The following is an 18769-nucleotide window of genomic DNA, read 5'->3' on the forward strand; positions in this document are numbered from 1 at the left end:
ATGAAAAGGTACTGTAGCAGTATATTTTGTGTACCCGAAATATCAAATCTAGGTCTCTGCCAGTGTTCCACGATCTTTTTTACTCGCGAAGCTTCAACATAACTCCGATATGGGAATGATTGATTGTTCGCCTGTTACTATCTAGTTGCTTGCAATCACAATGAAGTGGACTTTAGCCACCTTTGGATCAAGGCATTGATTTATGGATATGGGCCACGCCCAAAACGGCATCAAATCGTGTATAGCACACGTAAAACTCCGACACAGTTGCAGCAGTAAGCTAAGCCGAGTCGATGATTCATGACCGACAACAAGTCAAAAGTCAAACATATCCTCTAAGGCTAAAGCTGTCTCTACTTAAATGTTAATTTAGTCTAAGCTTAGTATTATATCAAAGAAGAGAGTGGACTATGTATTATCGTTAGCATTTGATGCAACCTAATAATAACTGAACTAAACCTCAACCCCCATAAATAATATACAGATAGAGAGAGAAAAACAAACAAAATACAGCATCAGTCTGTTCATCCTTGTATGCACATCTGCAGGGTCTTTCTCCTAAATTTCTTGAGAGATTTCATTAGCATTCTCACATGTCCGTGATGATGATGTTTTGAGCACAGTCTATTATCACCAGGTAATTTATAAATTTTGGTCAGTCACCTACATTTATTTACTCACACATTTCATTCTCATACATCTACTTACATAGATTATGAGAGTTCGGTCGTTCTCTACCAACGCACCAAGGATGTAACTATATGCACTCGCTGTTTGGGCTACTTTGGTAGAGGAGTAGCTTCTTTCCTCTGGAACAACATTTTCGTGCATCATGTTGAACAAAAAAGTTGCAAGAAATATTCAATTCGATTAAAGATCGTCGTGTTAATGCTGAAAATGAAACATAAATAGGTTTTCCAGCTATTGCATCACGACTAAGGCTCTTTTCTGTGTTGAAAATTAGTTCATCATTATACACTTATAATCCTCCTTTTTCTTTCTTTTTTTATTTAGGTGATTTTTTTAGTTCTTATATGTTTATTTCCTTGCAGGTTATGTTTTGTTCATCTGTGATGGTCTGTTCATGGTAATTCATAAGTAGCCATATTACCAGTACAATTTTGTACTACTAGTAAAATGGAAGAAAATTACTATCTCATTTGCGCTTCATCAATAGTCGTATCAACTTTATTTTTCATCGTTTTTGTAAAGATTTTGCGAACGAAAAATAAAAAGATTGGGAAAAACGGCACTTGCTTGAAATTTCCTCCAGGAGGTCGAGGCTGGCCGTTGATTGGCGATAGCCTTAATTGGTACAATGCTGTTGCAGGTTCTCATCCACCCGCTTTCGTTGAAGAGCAGGTTAAAAGGTACTTAAAACCAAACTCTGATTACACGTTCTGAGTAATACAAAGCCATAGATGATGGCGCTTTCATGTCATCTCTTTTTGAACCCCACATAAGGTAAAGTATTTAAGTGCACATGTTGATATTTATGATCATATGTAGGTATGGAAGGATATTTTCATGTAGTTTATTCGGGAAAAGGGCAGTCGTATCTGCGGATCCAAGTTTTAATCGGTTTATCATGCTAAATGAAGGGAAACTATTTCAATCAAGTTACCCGAAATCATTTAGAGACTTGGTTGGAAAAAATGGGCTAATTACAGTACATGGAGAGCAACAAAGGAAACTCCATGCAATTGCATCAAGCATGATGAGACTAGATAAGCTCAGAGTTCATTTCCTTAAAGACATTCAGATGGTTATGCTTCGGACTTTAAATAATTTACATGAAGATCAAACATATCTTCTTCAAGATGTTTGCAGAAAGGTACATATACACAGAAACGGCCATGCCTTAAACATGCATTTAGTACTTGTTTGTAAGTCATATTCAAAAAAATGCTGATTTTGGAAGTCTTAAACATATTTAGGTGGCAATTGAATTGATGGTGAATCAACTAATGGGAGTCTCAAGTGAATCAGAAGTAAACCAAATGGCTGGATTCTTTTCAGACTTTGTGGATGGTTGTCTTTCCGTTCCCATTAATCTGCCAGGGTTTACATACCATACTGCAATGAAGGTATATATGATATCCTTTACTACGTGTTTTTTAATTTTCTCTGGTGATAGTAGTGTCTTATCTGACCTTCTTCATTTGTGTATGTGTGTATTAGGCAAGGGACAATATAATTAGCAAAATTGACAAGACAGTTGAGAAGATAAAAAATGAACAACTTTCAGCGACATCTGAAGCCAGAAATGGTGTTCTCGGAAGGTTAATAGAAGAACAAAGCTTACCAGATGCTGTAGTTGCGGATTTTATAATCAATTTACTGTTTGCCGGCAATGAAACTACTGCTAAAACTATGCTTTTTGCAGTATATTTTCTCAGTCAATCTCCCAAGGCACTTCAAGAAATTTTGGTAATATATACCTTACTAACATAAGATTGTTAATCTAATCTAATAAACTTATAAGTTGATCAATGTTCTAACATGTCTATAAGTTTTAACACAACAGGCAGAACAAGATGGTATCAGAGGAACTTCTGGTGATGAACACATGCTCACTTGGGAGGACTACAAGGCTATGCCTTTCACTCAGTGTGTAAGTATCCAAAACTAGAATTCTTTCATAGGAGTTGAGGTTTTAAAGAGACCTGACAGACTTCGGCTTCCAAGGAAGAACCTACAATAACAGATACTACCATGCAACTGAAACTAATCAGCATGCTCGTGTGCAGGTTATAGATGAGACACTTAGGATAGGGGGGATTGCGATATGGTTGATGAGAGAAGCAAAAGAAGATGTTGAATATCAAGGTAGCTATTTGTCTTTGTCATGCATTTTTCTAGGTGTGTTGCAAAACATTTAGTAAACAATCAAGTAGTTATTTTTCTTAATTTTTTTGTAATGCAGAATATGTAATACCGAAAGGATGCTTTGTAGTGCCATTTCTATCAGCAGTTCACTTGGATGAAAACATCTACAAGGGTGCTGTGAATTTTAATCCATGGAGATGGATGGACCCTGACAATAAGGTAACTACATTCAGTTAAATCTGATCCACAAACCCTTGCTCGACCACAAGGATCCGAGGCTTTAGTATATTAATCAGTTGTATAACAAACAGGAAAAAAGAAACTGGAGGACTAGTTCTTTCTATTCACCATTTGGAGGAGGGGCAAGATTTTGTCCCGGTGCTGAGTTAGCCCGCCTACAAATTGCCATCTTTTTACATTTCTTCCTCACCAAATACAGGTTGGCTAACTCTAAATTCTTTGTTTTGCCCTTTTTAGATTCGGAAAATGGGTTATTTGTCCAAATATTTTTAAATCATGGTTCAAATGGACGAGTAAAAATTAGTATGGGTGAAATGGACACCAAAAAAATAACAAGAATGAAACTGGATTCATCCTGACTTAAACTTAGAAAAGAGCGAGGATGAAACTGGATGAATCCTGATGTAAATTAAAAATAAGAAAAAGTATTTCAAAATGGGTAGGATGAAACTGTTTACATCCTGGCTATTTTTACATTCTTGTCCATTTAAACAGTATCAAATTTTGCATGTCCTTTTCATCCAGGAATTGTTGATTTTGGTCTTTTTAACCAATTTTGTGTTGTCGATTCATATCTAATTCAAACTTACTATGGGTTTTGATTGATCGATGCCGATGCCGTAGATGGAGCAAAGTTAAGGAAGATAGAATGTCATTCTTTCCATCGGCGCGACTTGTAAATGGTTTACAAATTCGTATGTCGAAAAGGACGGATTGATAATGATGCGTGCAATCTCGACTCAATTGTAAATGGTTTCCGGAGGAGATTGGATTGTTGAGTCTCTTGAATTGTTTATACAGATATACAAATCCATATATATTGTTTTTATTTATATATGATTTGTATATTAAATTTGATTTTTTCATGTTTGTACATTCTTCATCACCTACTACTATTACTATTTAAATTGTTTCCAAGTAGCGCATTGGACGAGACAATGAGATTTCGTTAGTCAATTATGAATAACAAGAGTTAAGAGCTTAACCTATGAGAACATATGAGATATCTGTTCTAATCACCAGAAATATGATAGCAAAGAAAAAATCTCACAGGAAGTCAGAGCAACACATAAGAATAATCGTGAGGATTAAGTATCGAGATCATCTTAGCTAAGCTACAAACTTGTATTAACAATGTTTGATTTACTCTTAGAAGGAAGAACTAATCTTTTCAGCAAGGAATTACACCAAAATTGGCAACCAAAATCGTGTGAAAGTGGATACTCGAGCGTCCGGGTGGAGACTCCTCGAACAAGCAAATTGCCTAAACCTTTTCAAACAGATGCACTGCACGAGAGTGCTTTGAGTTCGAGAGATCAATTTGTAGGACTCCGGCCTAAACCAAGAAAATGGTCGTTACAGAGTCAATTCAGTCACAAAGAGGGATGAGGGTAGATATGTAAGAGGGAAGCTGAGAAGTATATGTGAGATCAATGATGATCAAGGATTGTGGATGTATTGACGATTTCTGCAAGTTGGTGAATTGTTAAGTTCTGAAATAAGTTTTTTTCGATTGAGCGATAATTTCTTGTGGGTCGAAAATGTTGTTTACCAGATGATTCTTGGGTTTTCAATCATGGATTCCAAACTTATTTATATTGCAAGAATAGTAGACACATTGATCCCCAATAAGTGTGACAGTTGCTGGAGTGAAAGAGTGGGAAAATGGGAAATCGTGGTTAAACCAGTTCCATGTCGTGCGGAGACTTGGTTGATTGTACATCCACTACTTTGCTAACTTTCTCAACCGCTTGCATGACTTACTCACATTTCTAATAGTGGGTGTACACACATGCCGTAGGCCGCCAGACCAAAACCCTAATAAATATCCCTAATAACTCCCTCATGCCAGTTGTTAACTTGAATAGACGATGAGTCTTAGCCTTGATGATTCGAGCATAATGAACGAATGTGGTATGATATGAGACTCATGGATTGAGCATAAAGTGTCTGCTGAGACATAATAATGGAAATACGTTGAGTCTTGATGAATTGTGATATATCATTTTACCAGTCGAAGTAATAATGATATTTAGATCGAGTGTCCGATGAGATTGCTCGATCAAGGACTTATTTTGATATGTCGAGTATTCGACAAGAAATCAAAGATATTGCTGAATTATACAGAATGATCTTTTCTGATCTAATATATCGATGAGTGATCGAATGACAAAGTAGGAATCAGAAATATTGGATGGTCATCCGTTCGAACCATGTTGCACAGTCGAGCAAAAATGTTGGTAGCATGACCAAACATTAGTATAAATTAGAATATTGATTGTTGGATCAATAGAATTCTCGAATGTTGATAGTTGAATCAACATGAGGGATATTCCTACTTCAATTTTGATAGCTGGATCAATATGAGAATTACTTCTCGGTCGAGCAATTAAATATTGATACCAAGTATTACTAATTTGAGCAAATATTGCTAGTTTGGGCAAATATTGCTCGATCGAGCAAATATTGCTAGCTGGAGCAAATATTACCCGATTAATAAATTATTCGTAGCGGGACCAAATAATATAATTAAAATAATAACAGATGGACCGAATATTATTAATTAGAATGTTGATTGCTGGATCAGCATAAAAATATTAGGGTTTGAACGTGTTCAGAATTATGCTTTGCAGAGCATTTGGTTTGAAACCCTAATTTTGATCGATTGTTGATCAATGGATGATTTACTGAAAATCAAACGTGAGTGAGATAGGGACCGGTAACATGGGATGGTGGCCCGACCATGTAGCGCCCAGGTGCTCGAATGAGCATGCACCAAAGTCCTTTGTAGACCAGTTGGCGAAAGGATGATTAAATGCTCGTTTAATCATCATTAAAATAGTGCTCGTCTGAGTATTAAGTAGTAAAACCTAATTATGGAGAGAGGAGGGACAAACCAATGGGTATGGAACCGGCCTTGGTGGTTGTGTGACCATCTGATGGTCGATTGATCAAATTCCAAGTTGTTTGGAAAGAGTTTGAACCCAATATGAATTATGGAATATTAATTAGGTCAAAATCATAAGAGAGTGTGGGAACGGCTTCTGTAAGCCAAGGATACGAACTTGGTCGGTCAAGGTGGCATTCCCGTGTCACCATATTTTCCATGACTCAATCCTGAAATTTTTGGTATTTTCTGGTGCGTGTTCGAGCAATATTTTGGATTTTCAGAAGAGTTTGATCTTGACTGAAACTCTCGATTTTGCTTGAATGAGCAAGTAGAACTTTGCTCGTGCAACTAATATTTTGAGAGTATTAAAATAAATGATATTTTAATATTTGACGTTACAAGCCCGGATGGTCGTGTGACCATTTGACCTTTTGACTTTCGATAGTTTGAGCAATATTTGAGAAATATGAAAAAAATTAGGTTTTTGCTCAAACGAATGAGTTTCATGAGATGAGGGAAGAAATAATAATAATAAAATAAGGAATTGGGGAGGTGTAGGACCGGCCACGACCAAGGCATGGTCGGCCGGCCCTTGATCCCGGTCCCGTGTTTTTCCCTATTTTATATTATTATTTTCATCATTTGAGGAAATATGGAGAAAATAGGAGTTTTGCTCTAACGAGGAGTTTTCAAGAGACAAGGAAAAATAATAAATAAATTAGAAAAATAAACTAAAGGGAGAGGCGGGACCTTCCACGACGACATGACCAGTCGGCTGGTGGGCCTGGTCCCATGTGCCTCTTTTATGTTATTTTATATTGTTTTCCTTCCTATTTTGTATAGGTTTCCTCGTTCGTCCATATTTTTGAATGCTCGTTTATGCATTAGGATGCTCTCTCATGCATATTTGGATGCTCGTTCGTGCATTATTGTTAAGTACACTTGCACCATTTTCTCGGGGCTTACTCGGTGGTGCCCCACATACCCGAATAGTGAATATTTATTACTAATCCATGGAATTCAGCTGAGAATAAGCCATGAAACAGAGTAATAAAATAGATCTGTTATCTATTACTAATTCATGGAATTCAGCCGAGAATAAGCCATGAACAGAGCAATGAGATAGATTGATTATCCATTACTAATTCATGGAATTCAGCCAGGAATAAGCCATGAAACTGAGTAATGAGATAGAATAGATTATTTTTTTAGGAATTCAATTGATTAATGTTGCGCTTAAATTTAATACGTGAATTGCTCTATACTAGCATGCAATATGTCTAGGAGCATTATGTTTATTCGAGAATCGAGGTATGAGATGATAGATGCATCATACTCATTCTGAATATTGATTCTGCATAGTCAGGGAACAATGTGGCATCCTGAAGACGTTGGTGTTCTATACTCGCATGCAATATGTCTATGAGCCGTCCAATCATTAAGAGATTCAATACATATACATTCTACAAAGTCAGGGAACAGTGTGGAACCCTGAAGACGTTAACGCTCTATACTAGCATGCAATATGTCTAGGAGCCGTCGAATCATTTGGATTCTACGTAGGAGTGTTGATGAAATATGCAAAGTGTCGAAAAGCTCAATTGAGAGGATTTACGAATAACATATTCATACAGATCTCTAAGAGGGTGTACGCTCAGTCAGAGATTGTGAAATGAGCTTTCAAGAATCCTAAAATATGAGTTTCACATAGTGTCTGAAGTCGTGGCAGAAACATGTAAGATCATGATTTTACGATTTTAGCCTTTGTCGAAAATCCGTCATTAACAAACATGTATATTTAAGAACTTGAACACAAATAAAGTTAGGTAAACATGATTGGTACACAAGGTACGTGTTCGTTAGCCTCATTAGTTTTTCTAACATAAGTACTTCACCGTTTATCCATTATCTCTTAACTAATGGTGAATAATGTACCTGTAATTTGTATGATTATCATGTCTTGAGAGTTCTTCCCAAAATCCTTACCTAAGTTTAAATATCAATACTATGATTAGATAAATAATCTAGCACATATGCTTCTGAGCTTGTTATGTATAAATCCATGTGGATCATATTCCCGTTTCTTGCTTAGGAGTCAGACAGACAAAGAAAACTCTATAAAGAGCGTAAGAAGTGTTGATACCCACATCGAGTCATTATAATTTTAACTCACTAGAATGTGGTACACCTTGAGTCGAATATAACTATATTGACTATTTATCAATTTGTAGGTGCATAGAAGACAACTATGACAACCACTTGGGAGATTTGCAGTCATAACCATTCTGACAAGAAGGTCACGTAACCTCTTATCATGGATACATATTTATGGATCAACGACTCAACATGAAAAAGATACTTAAATTATTGTCTTTAGAAACATTAGGTACTTAACTTCAAGTATATGTTTAAACAATTAATCATGATGATACTAGGATTTCCCCCAAACTACTTAGCGAAACATAAGTGTACCAACAACAGGAATGAAAATATTTTGGTATTTATAGATCATGGCATCAAACATATAAAATAGAAACATAAATATTGATCAAGTTTATAAACATACATTTTTAGAAGAAGACATTATGAATCTTACGGATTTTACCAAATACTCCATATTTTACCCAATATTATAATATGTGCGCACTTACTCTTGTGCTTCCCTCATCATGTTTTGTAATAGGGAATTTCTTGGTGAGGGTGCACTTCCAATACGATCAAGTTGTGTTGGGGTGAACATTAATTTGTTCACCATATGCAATTGTAACAAACGTTTTCGCATCTATGGATTTTTCACCATCTACAGTTTTTGGCTTAGTTTGTTTCTTCTTCCAAATACTCTTGTTTTCATTTTTGGATTATCACTTTTAGAACCCTTGAGATATATATCCTTCTTTCTCAAAGTAATGGAGTACTCCATCATTTCTTTTGTCATAAAATTTTTTGGGAGATCATTCTTCTTGACAGTTAGTGCTTCATTGGTATTTTTTGGTATCCACATCTGAATGCATGGAGGAGCGCAATTGGAACCTTTTTGGATTGACTATTCTTTTGCAAGTTAGTATTTCTCCAATTGGGTGCATCGGATATTGTCTTCGATTTTACAAAGTTTTCCCTTCTATGATCATGACGATTATGAAGGGCTCTGTGTGACGTTTATAAGCAAAGCTACGATTATCTCAACAATGATTTCTTTGCCTAAAGTTCAGACGTATACAACCATAACCTCTAGGGGATTAGCATTAATTTATGATCTAGGTTTGATCACTTCTTGTGATGCATAAACAATAACATCGTGAAGTTTCTCGCTCCTTATGCAAAAAAGACATCCCCTTTGCAGGTGGCCTTTATTCCCATAATAATATCAAACATAAGGAATTTTCTTACCTGGATGCAGGTGTGCAGGCTTTGGATCTTGGTGGACTTTGATCTTTCGAACATTAACTGACGATGAATATATTTCACTTTTCCCATGAGTGGAAGCTTTTTGTTGAGAAGAATCACTAGCCTTCACAAATTTTACCTCTTTGCTAGTACTTGGAGCATTTATTCCCTTATAGCCCAATACTCATGTGTCACGATGATTTTTACTTGCTCCTAACATTGAGGTTAATTTATTTGAGCTAGTATTGAACTTTTTCAAGTCCTATTCCAACATATTTATTTTATCAAGGGAAGCAACTAGATCATCCTCAAGGCGTTTTCTCGAGAGAGACAAGCACTTTCTCCAACTTATATAAATATCGACGAAAATTATCACATCCAAATGACTTTTTACTTAGGTCTTGCTCACGATTTTTGATGATCGAACTGTTAATGTGATAACCACAATCAAAACCATAATAAATTCTTCTGAATTTCTTGTTTTCTCGACATAGAGGAGTCAGAAGATAAATGAGACAAGAAGTCGCATCTTTCTTTTTTCAAAAAAGAGTCCAACAGTTTAAAGCACTCTGAGATTTCCCCATATACATCTCTATCAATATCTGAGTCATGTTCATCAAAAATTTCATCCAACTGTTTTCCTAGGCGTGAATCTCCTAGTTATCAACACTTTCTACATAATTATCAAGATGAAGTTGTCTAGTAGATTCACTCGAGGTGATTTTATGAGAGTATTCAGATATTTCTTTTGATGAGATAGTTCCCTCGGGTGTTAAATCTAAATTTCAACAATATCAGATCATGTGCGTTCTACATTCGATTTTATGTCTATAGGTCAGATGACTACAAACACATACTTATTAGGTCTTTACAGTGTTTGCCTGCTCCGATACCAATTGAATAAGGAGAAGGTACCAAGTACACCACCAAATTTTTCATTTTGCAACCTGCATGGACAAAACCTAACACAATTACAAGTAGATCTAACAAATATCATTGAACAATATGTATGTAGATTTTTTTATTATCTCTTCCACAATCAATGTGTTTAGACTAAAAGTTTGTAAACCTGATTCGGTAAAAGAGTTCTTGGAAAATCTTAAAAACAATATCTAAGATTAATCTAGTCGTATCCAAATCAAGAGGAGATGAATTTTATTAAGTATGATACTTGCAATCTATCTTTCAAGATACGAATTCAACAAGAGCGAGTCTTGTTTTTTAATATCTATTAATAAGGTGTTAAACTATCCAGATTGACTGCGTACTATTTGTGATATTCCTATATAAAGATAAATAATATAATGTGGAAAAGGACAAACACAAGACACCAGAAATTTTGTAAATGTACCTGCAGAAAACCCCCCGAACCTCATCCATCTTTGAACACCAAATTGTATTAAGATACTACAGACTCTAGCCTACTATTAGACTAAGGACTAGAATTTAATTGAGACCGAATTAACCCTCCAAGCAATTCAGCTGCAGTTGTGCTCCTTACATCCAAGGAACCTTTCAAGGTTCTAAGAAGTTGATTCCCTTGGCTGTCGTCCTTTACAGCATAAGAGTTGCTTCAACCTCAATGAGGACTTTTGATATCAATATGCCTCTAATAGATAAACATATTTGATTTCCTTTTTGGTTTTACCATTTAGGTTTAGTGATCTATTTGCAGTTGACAAAGTCCAGCAGACCTTACGAATCCGGAACACTTATACTTAGTTAGCAAAGAATAATGGATTACTAACCATATCTCAAGAAAAATCCGAACAAATCAAAGAAGAGTTTAGATTTCCATCTCGAGGAATCACAAAATCTGAGACAAAGAGAACTTTGCGATTTCTATATATAGCGTTCTTGACATGAGATTACGAAAATCTCAAAGATCATTAACAACAAGATTCGGATACACAAACTATCAAGTAAACGATAGTCAGATCGGGCATTAATAATCCCTAAGTGAAGTTTCACAGTGGTAACCTAGTTATATTTCATAGAGGAAACATAGGTCATAGAGGACAACTCTAGCAAGCAACTATGACACAATAGTGCCAGTGATTGATAAATCTTTTTGCATTAGTCTATCTATTCATACATTTTCAAGGCTCTAGGTAGCTTAGAATTCAAACTAAGATAACTTGATATCCAAGCAAACACTTTCTCAGTTTAGATGAAATTATTATTAGGAATTCATGTAAGCATGTGAGAAGTCCGCCTTGAAATTACAGATAAGAGTATACACTATGGTCCAGGGTTCTGGAACCGTAAAAAATGATGTTCATGTTAACAAGTATGCCTAGTGAACCTACAAGCATAAGTAGTGTTTATTAAAACTTAAGACTTGAACCATGATCCACAAACACACATTGCTTTAGTGAACAAGGTTGTCTCAGAAGTATAAATGAGATTTGTAGCAATGGAAAACATCTTTGTGAAAATAATTCATGAGCATCTTCTTAAATCAGAACTGGGTAGGTACGCCTATCGTGTATGCATACATATGGGCAGTCCGCGAACTCAGGATCCCAGGGTACGCGTACCATATATGTATACCTTGGTCATCGGAAACTCAGATCCCAGGGGTACATGTACTGGGTATGCGTACCTCCCCATATTCTCGAACTCAGATCAACATGATATGCGTACTAAGCATGCGTACCTGTCATGTGTCCAGAATTCAGTATCCTGAAAAGTCTCTTCAAATAATTTAAAAGATTCCTAATCTCCATAGATAATAAATATTATTATTTGGGAAATTTATAAATGATCAACTTGAAATGAAAAAAAAATCGTGAACAATAAATTGTTCTTAACCAAGATTGTTAAGGATCTGTGAACATCCAGTGTGAAAACGCGAAGGGTATAACAACCACACCCAATATTTCGTTCGACAATCTATATGGACTAAACTCCAATATAATTCCGAGAGTACCAACTTAAAAGTGATACTCAATCAAGAAATATATCAAATAGATTTATCTCTTTCTCAATACAATCAGCAAATCGAACAGATATAAATCCGTGAGCCTGATTGATATGAGAATAACTTGGATGGTACCAAAGGTCAATGCCCAAGTGTCAATCAAGTTTTATCCAACAAACCAGGTCGGATTTATCAATTGTGATTGAACTACGCACAACCTGTGATATTTCAATTATATAAACAAATATAATGCGGAAAATAAATAACACATACACTAGAAATTTTGTTAACGAATAAACCGCAAATGCAAAAAAATCCTAGGACCTAGTCCAGATTTGAACACCACACTGTATTAAGTCGCTACAGATTCTAGCCTACTACAAGTTAACTTCAGACTGGAATGTAGTTGAGTTCTAACCAAGTCTCACACCGATTAAGGTACAGTCGTGTTCCTTACGCCTCTTGAATCCCAGCAGGACTCTGCGTACGTGATTCCCTTAACAACAAAAAGTTGCTATGACCTAAAGTCGAAGACTTATGAAAAAATCTGTCTCCCACAGATATTTTTATTCTGGATTTGTTTCCATATTTAGATAAATCAAGGTGAACAGGAAACTCAACTAATAATCCGGTTTTATACTCCCGAAGAGAAACCTATAAATATTATTCACCTCACAATAACCTAACTGATTAACAGAAGAAGTTATTATGGAATCACAAGAGCCTGAGACGAAAGAATTGTTGTGATTACTTTTTATATCTTACCTATCGGTGATGAATTTCGAGTAAATCTTAGAGAAGACAAAACTCAATACGATAGAACAAGCAAAATCAGAATACGCAACTACAAAAAAATAGTTGGATCTAGATTCACGAATCCCAAATAAAGTCTTAGAGCCGTTAACCTAATAATGGTTTTGGAAAACCTAGGTTAAAGGAGAATTGACTCTAGTTTGCAACTAGGACACACGAAAGTGTCGGGATTAGGTTTCCCAGATGCTAGAGTTCTCCCTTATATAATCTTTCAAATCAGGGTTGCTTACAATCAAAGCTAAGATATCTTAGTAACATGGCATTTGATATTCACCGTTAGATGAACTCCTGATTTAAGATTCAATATAAGTCTGTTTAGAAATTAAATAATCAATCTCACTGTTAGATGGTATTAGCTTTGTTAGAGCATTGCTCAGTCGAACATGCAATCGTTGTTATCTCAAGCTTGTTTGTCAAGTTTAGTTGCCAAGACTATAAGTCTTGATTTATAATATACTTATAGCTAAGTCTCGGATTAGGATAGAATGTGTAATTGAGCTTTAGACTTCACGGTGTTCATCGATTGAAGACGGATAACTACTAAGGAAGCTTGTGGAACTTCATCAAGAAAAGGTATATGGATAATTGAACTCATCTATCACTCGAAAGTCTACTTCTACTCTATCTCCTATATGAGACAAAAGTCGTATAGCTATATAGACTTCAATTACACATATTTGATATTTCGAGCTGAGTTTAACTCGCTTACATTTTTATCGAAATATGTGTTGGAAAGCTTTCGCTTTAACCAAGTTCATCTTGTATTCTTGACGAAAGTCAAAACATGATCATGTGAAAATAGATTGGTAACATCTTATATGATTTGTGTGAGACAGTCATTTGGTGTAGACTCGGAATGTTTCGTATTGATAATTTGATCACTTGAAAATTGCTTTGAAGCTAATAGTTTGTGTGAGACAGCTATTGTCGTCTTCTAAGAATGTTTCAATGATTGAACTGGGAGTTTGGAATAATTAACCATTGATTCGAAATAGCACAGTATGCGTACTTGTATGCTAAATATTGTAATTGGTTAAACGATTGAAGTCCGGGAACTTAGTAAGCATACCCGTATGCATACTGATTTCAACTGATGTTGGTCGTGAATGATAGTATGCGTACCCATTTATATGCTAGAGAACAGACCAGTTCCGGGAACTCTAGGTATGCGTACTTGTTTGCATACTGGAGAACCCATACCAAATCTGGCTACTTAGGTATGCGTACCCGTTTGCATATTTGAGTGGGTTAAGTTCTAAAATCGGTTTGTTCATGAACAAATACATTTATAAAATAAAGAATGAAATATTTTGCAAACCATAATATTGATGAATTTATTCGAGTGAATCAAAATCGATTTGGCTTCAATTGTGGCTTGTATACTTGTATGAAAATATAAACAATTGAACAACTCCATAACTAGTTTCATCTGATTCATTTGAACTAATTGTGTTAAGATGAATAAGGTTGATGTGAAAGTGTTCATATGGCTAACTTCGGTTAACTATTGTTGAGCCAACCAAGTGTACACTTTTAGGTACGGTTACCTATATCTAAATGAAGTAACATTTCATTTGTGTATAATAAGCTAAGTTCGATCTAATGGTTGAAAGCTTAATCAGGTTTTCATCTAACGGTGAACATTGAATGCTTTGTTACCAAGGTAACACTGATTGCAAACCCTGATTTGAAGACTATATAAGGGAGAACTCTAGCAACTGGGAAACCTAATACCCACACCTCATGTGTGATCCTAGTTGCGACTAGAGTCGATTCTCCTTTCACCTAGATTTTTCCTAAAACCATTATAGGTTAATGACTTAAATACTTCATTAGGATTGTGAAGCCAGACCCAACTATTTTCTCTGTAATTGTGTGTTCTGATCTTACTTTGTTCTATCGTATTGAGTACTATCTTCTCTAAGATTTTCTCGAGATTTAATCTCCGATATGTAAGATAAAAATTAGTCACAAATATCTTCGTCTCATTGTTTGTGATTCCACAATATCTTGTTGCGCTACCATACGGTTAAGATTATTGTGAGGTGATTGATACTACTAGGATGTTCTTTGGGAATATAAGTTTGTTGTATCAATTGGTTTTTGTTCACCTTGACTTATCAAAATACGGAACAAAACTCGTAGGTATTTTATGTGGGAAACAGATTTATCTATTCGATAGACTTTTCTATGTGAGACAGATTTGTTTATCAAGTCTTCAACTTTGGGTCGTAGCAACTTTTAGTTGTGGGTGAGATCAGCTAAGGGAATAAAGTACGCAGAATCCGGTAATGGTTCTAGAGGCGTAAGGAACGCGATTGTACCTTGATCAGTGTGAGATTGGTTAGGGCTCAACTACATTCCAGTCCATAGTTAACTTGCAGCAGGTTAGTGTCTGTAGAGGCTTAATACAGTGTGGTTCAAATCTGGACTAGGTCCCTAAGTTTTTCTGTATTTGCGATTTCCTCGTTAACAAAATTTCTGGTGTCTATTTTATTTATTTTCCGCATTATATTTGTTTATATAATTGAAATATCACAGGTTGTGCGTAGTTCAATTAATTAGATAATCCTACCTTTGGTTGTTGATATAAATTGATTGACACTTGAACATTGGTCTTTGGTACCGTTCAAGTTGTTTCTCATAATAATCAGGCTCACAGATTTTATCTGTTTGATTTTTTGATTACATTGAGAAACAAAGATATAACTCTTGGATATATTTCCATTGATTAAGTCTGACTGTGTAGTTGATTCTCTTGGAAATTATATTGGAGTTTGTCCATACATATTTCCTAAACGAAATATTGTGTGTGGTTGTTAGACCCCCTCTTTTTCAATTGGTATCAGAGCAAGCAAACACGTTTAAGACCTTATAAGTCTGTGTTTGTAGCGACCTGACTCTATGGACTGTTGTGATATCTCTGGCAATGCATCACCAGTTCAGAAACATTCTGACTTGGTTCAAAGCCTTGTTTCTCCTGCGAAATCTCTCACGTCATCTCCAATGTCTGAAATTGTGTATAACTGGGAAAAACGCCTAGATGAACAGTTGGATGATCTTTCAGATGAAAGTGATTCAGATGAGGGACAAGATGTTGATGAGGAAGTCTCACAATATATCAAGCTTTTTGACCAACTTATAAAGAAAAAGAAGTCAACATCTTGCTTGGCTTAATTTCTGACTCCTTCCTGTCTAGAAAACATGAAATTGAGAAAAATCTTTAAGGGATACGATTGTGGTTATAATCTCTTACAATCTTTTCTTAAAGATCGTGAATAATATGTGTGTTCAAAGAAATCCGAATGTGATAATCTTCGTCGAAATCTCTTTGTATTGAAAGAAAGACTTGCAGAAACTGAAGCAAGATATGACTCTCAACAAAACTGTTTTAATGACAGAGAAGTCGGCTTTCTCGCCAGAGAAAAACAATTGGAGGCTGATCTAACTGCTAGTCTTGATAAGGTCAAATCACTGGAAGAGAATCTGGAAAGATTCAATACTATCTCTACAAAATTATCCACTATGTTGGGAGCATGTAAAGAACATCGTGATACACGTGGCCTGGGCTATAAAGGAATAGATGCTCCAAGTGCTAGTAAGATCAATTTTGTATGTGCTAATGACAATTTCCTAAGTGAAAGTTTCACTTATATCAAAAGTGAAAAACTACCTTCAGCAGCAGATGTTTCTAAAAATAAAGATTGTCAACCTTCAAAAACAATTTATATGAGAACAGTCAAAAACATTCCCTTCAACTGTTATTATTGCGGAAACAAATGTCACACTGTAAGGAGATGTCTCTTTCGATTGCAGAATGAAAAACTTCATAACATTCTTGTACGGATGTCTAAAGAAGTAATCAAACCTTCTTCTCATTATGCTGGTGTTAAAAGTCAGGTCTACAATCAAGAAAAGTGTTATGATGGGCCAATTCTTGGTTGTAAATATGACACAAAATATGTTTACAATTGTAAAGAGAACAATTTTATATGGACGACTGACAAAATAGACAACTCTGTGATGAAAAAGGTTTCGGAAAAAGAGAAAACCCTCAAACTCATCTCCTCTCATTGGAGAAAGTCTTGAATCTAAAGTGTCTGTTCCCGAATACATTCACATCAATAATTGTGTTTTGGAGCTCAAGACCAGTATCAATAGACTCAAGCGAAGTATCAAGAAGACAAGAAAAGCAATTGTGTCAGGTATTTCCTGTCCTTCTCTTATTAATTCTCTTAAGAAATCTTGTGATTTTTCTGATGTCAGTCAAGAAAGAAAAGGGGAAAATGTCAATACCCTTGATGAGCTATATGCTCGTCAAACCACAACATGACCACCTTTTTAGGTGTGTCCTCTCTGAGATCATGTGAGGATGCACATATTTCACAAGAAGCGAGTTTCTTCTTGTCTAGTGGTCTGTGTTGTATTTGTTTTGGTTTATTAATAATATGATCATCTCACTGTCCCTGCTCCGGTTATTTATTGCTCTATGTAACATAAGTGATCAATGTTTCTTGAGGAAAAATCTTTGTAAAACTTCCTTTTGCTCTTTCCTAATGACAGTTGATTTGTTGTCCATCAACTATTGTCTTGTGCTCTATTTTTTGAGCAAAGATATTATGTCATATATTTAGAAATTGTCTTTGATTTTTATCAAAAACCTCTTCTAAAATAGGCTCCATTGACCGCTTGGTTTTTGAACCTGGTTCATAACCACGAGCGTACGTGCACCCGACCCTCTATCGAACGTATATGAGTAACCCTAGGGTTTCCCTATGAAAGTCTCTCTTATATATATATCATTAACTTCTTTCTCTAATATATACTCATTCCATAATGTCAAAGATTTCTCCTGTGAGATCACCATGTGCACAAAGGATGGATGCAAAAAGGAAGACAATGTTGAAGGAGGCAATGCTATTAAGTTTCACGAAAAAACTCTCTTCATAACCTGATTTCATGCAGTCGATCATGAAAAAGATCTTCTAGTTCAGTTATCATCTCAATTAGTTAAAAATCTTCTTAGATATTCTGAGATTGTACGTGGACAACTTGAAATTGCAACAAACAATCTCGTTTTTCTGAAATCTAAACTGAAGAAGGCAACTGATGAACTTGCTTGTGTCCGTTCCATGGTTGATAATTATGTCTAAAAGATTTGTTTTGTCTAGGAAACTTCTTATGAGAATTTATTCTTGTGTTTTAAGAAGGATAACTAGGGTTTGAAATAACAATTATTGTGAATACACATAGCTATTGCCAACGTTTTTCATCTTGCAATGTTTTTAGATTTTATTTAAATTTCAAGGTTTATTTGGAAGATGATTTTGCAGTATTAATCTTTATTGGTTTTATATATAGCAAAAATAATTTTATGGAATATGTGTGTCTATTATATGTCATTACATAGAATGAACTTTTGATGACAAAGATTAAGTCTATGGTATCATTATGCAAATATTGATGAAAATAGAATGAATATTTGTATATTCCGCAGTATTGATTTTCCCTGATCCACTTCTATGTGAAAGTATTATGCGGCTCCGTAAGTTCTCTTATGTTGAGCGTTTCCGATTAAATTAATCATGGGTTCTCTTGTGGTTAATTTAATTGAGTTCTCTGGATACAAATTCATGTTTCATGTGATTTGTTAATGTCCAGATAAATCCTTCTTTTATTGTAAAAGTAAG

At 35.3% G+C, this 18769-nt stretch overlaps 1 protein-coding gene across 1 annotated transcript; it reads left to right on the forward strand.

The window, feature by feature from the left end:
- The first annotated feature begins 574 nt into the window (after positions 1–574).
- On the forward strand, positions 575–3948 carry LOC113301625 (abietadienol/abietadienal oxidase-like). The gene is made up of 10 exons (XM_026550412.1): positions 575–637; positions 1053–1370; positions 1510–1834; positions 1938–2087; positions 2182–2430; positions 2528–2614; positions 2751–2829; positions 2927–3048; positions 3141–3268; positions 3694–3948. The coding sequence occupies exons 2-10, from the start codon at positions 1138–1140 to the stop codon at positions 3785–3787; spliced, it is 1467 nt and encodes a 488-aa protein (XP_026406197.1). The 5' UTR covers positions 575–637; positions 1053–1137; the 3' UTR covers positions 3788–3948.
- Positions 3949–18769: the final 14821 nt, after the last annotated feature.

The sequence above is a fragment of the Papaver somniferum genome, chromosome 8 (assembly GCF_003573695.1).
Source record: "Papaver somniferum cultivar HN1 chromosome 8, ASM357369v1, whole genome shotgun sequence".
In the NCBI taxonomy this organism is placed as follows: Eukaryota; Viridiplantae; Streptophyta; class Magnoliopsida; order Ranunculales; family Papaveraceae; genus Papaver; species Papaver somniferum.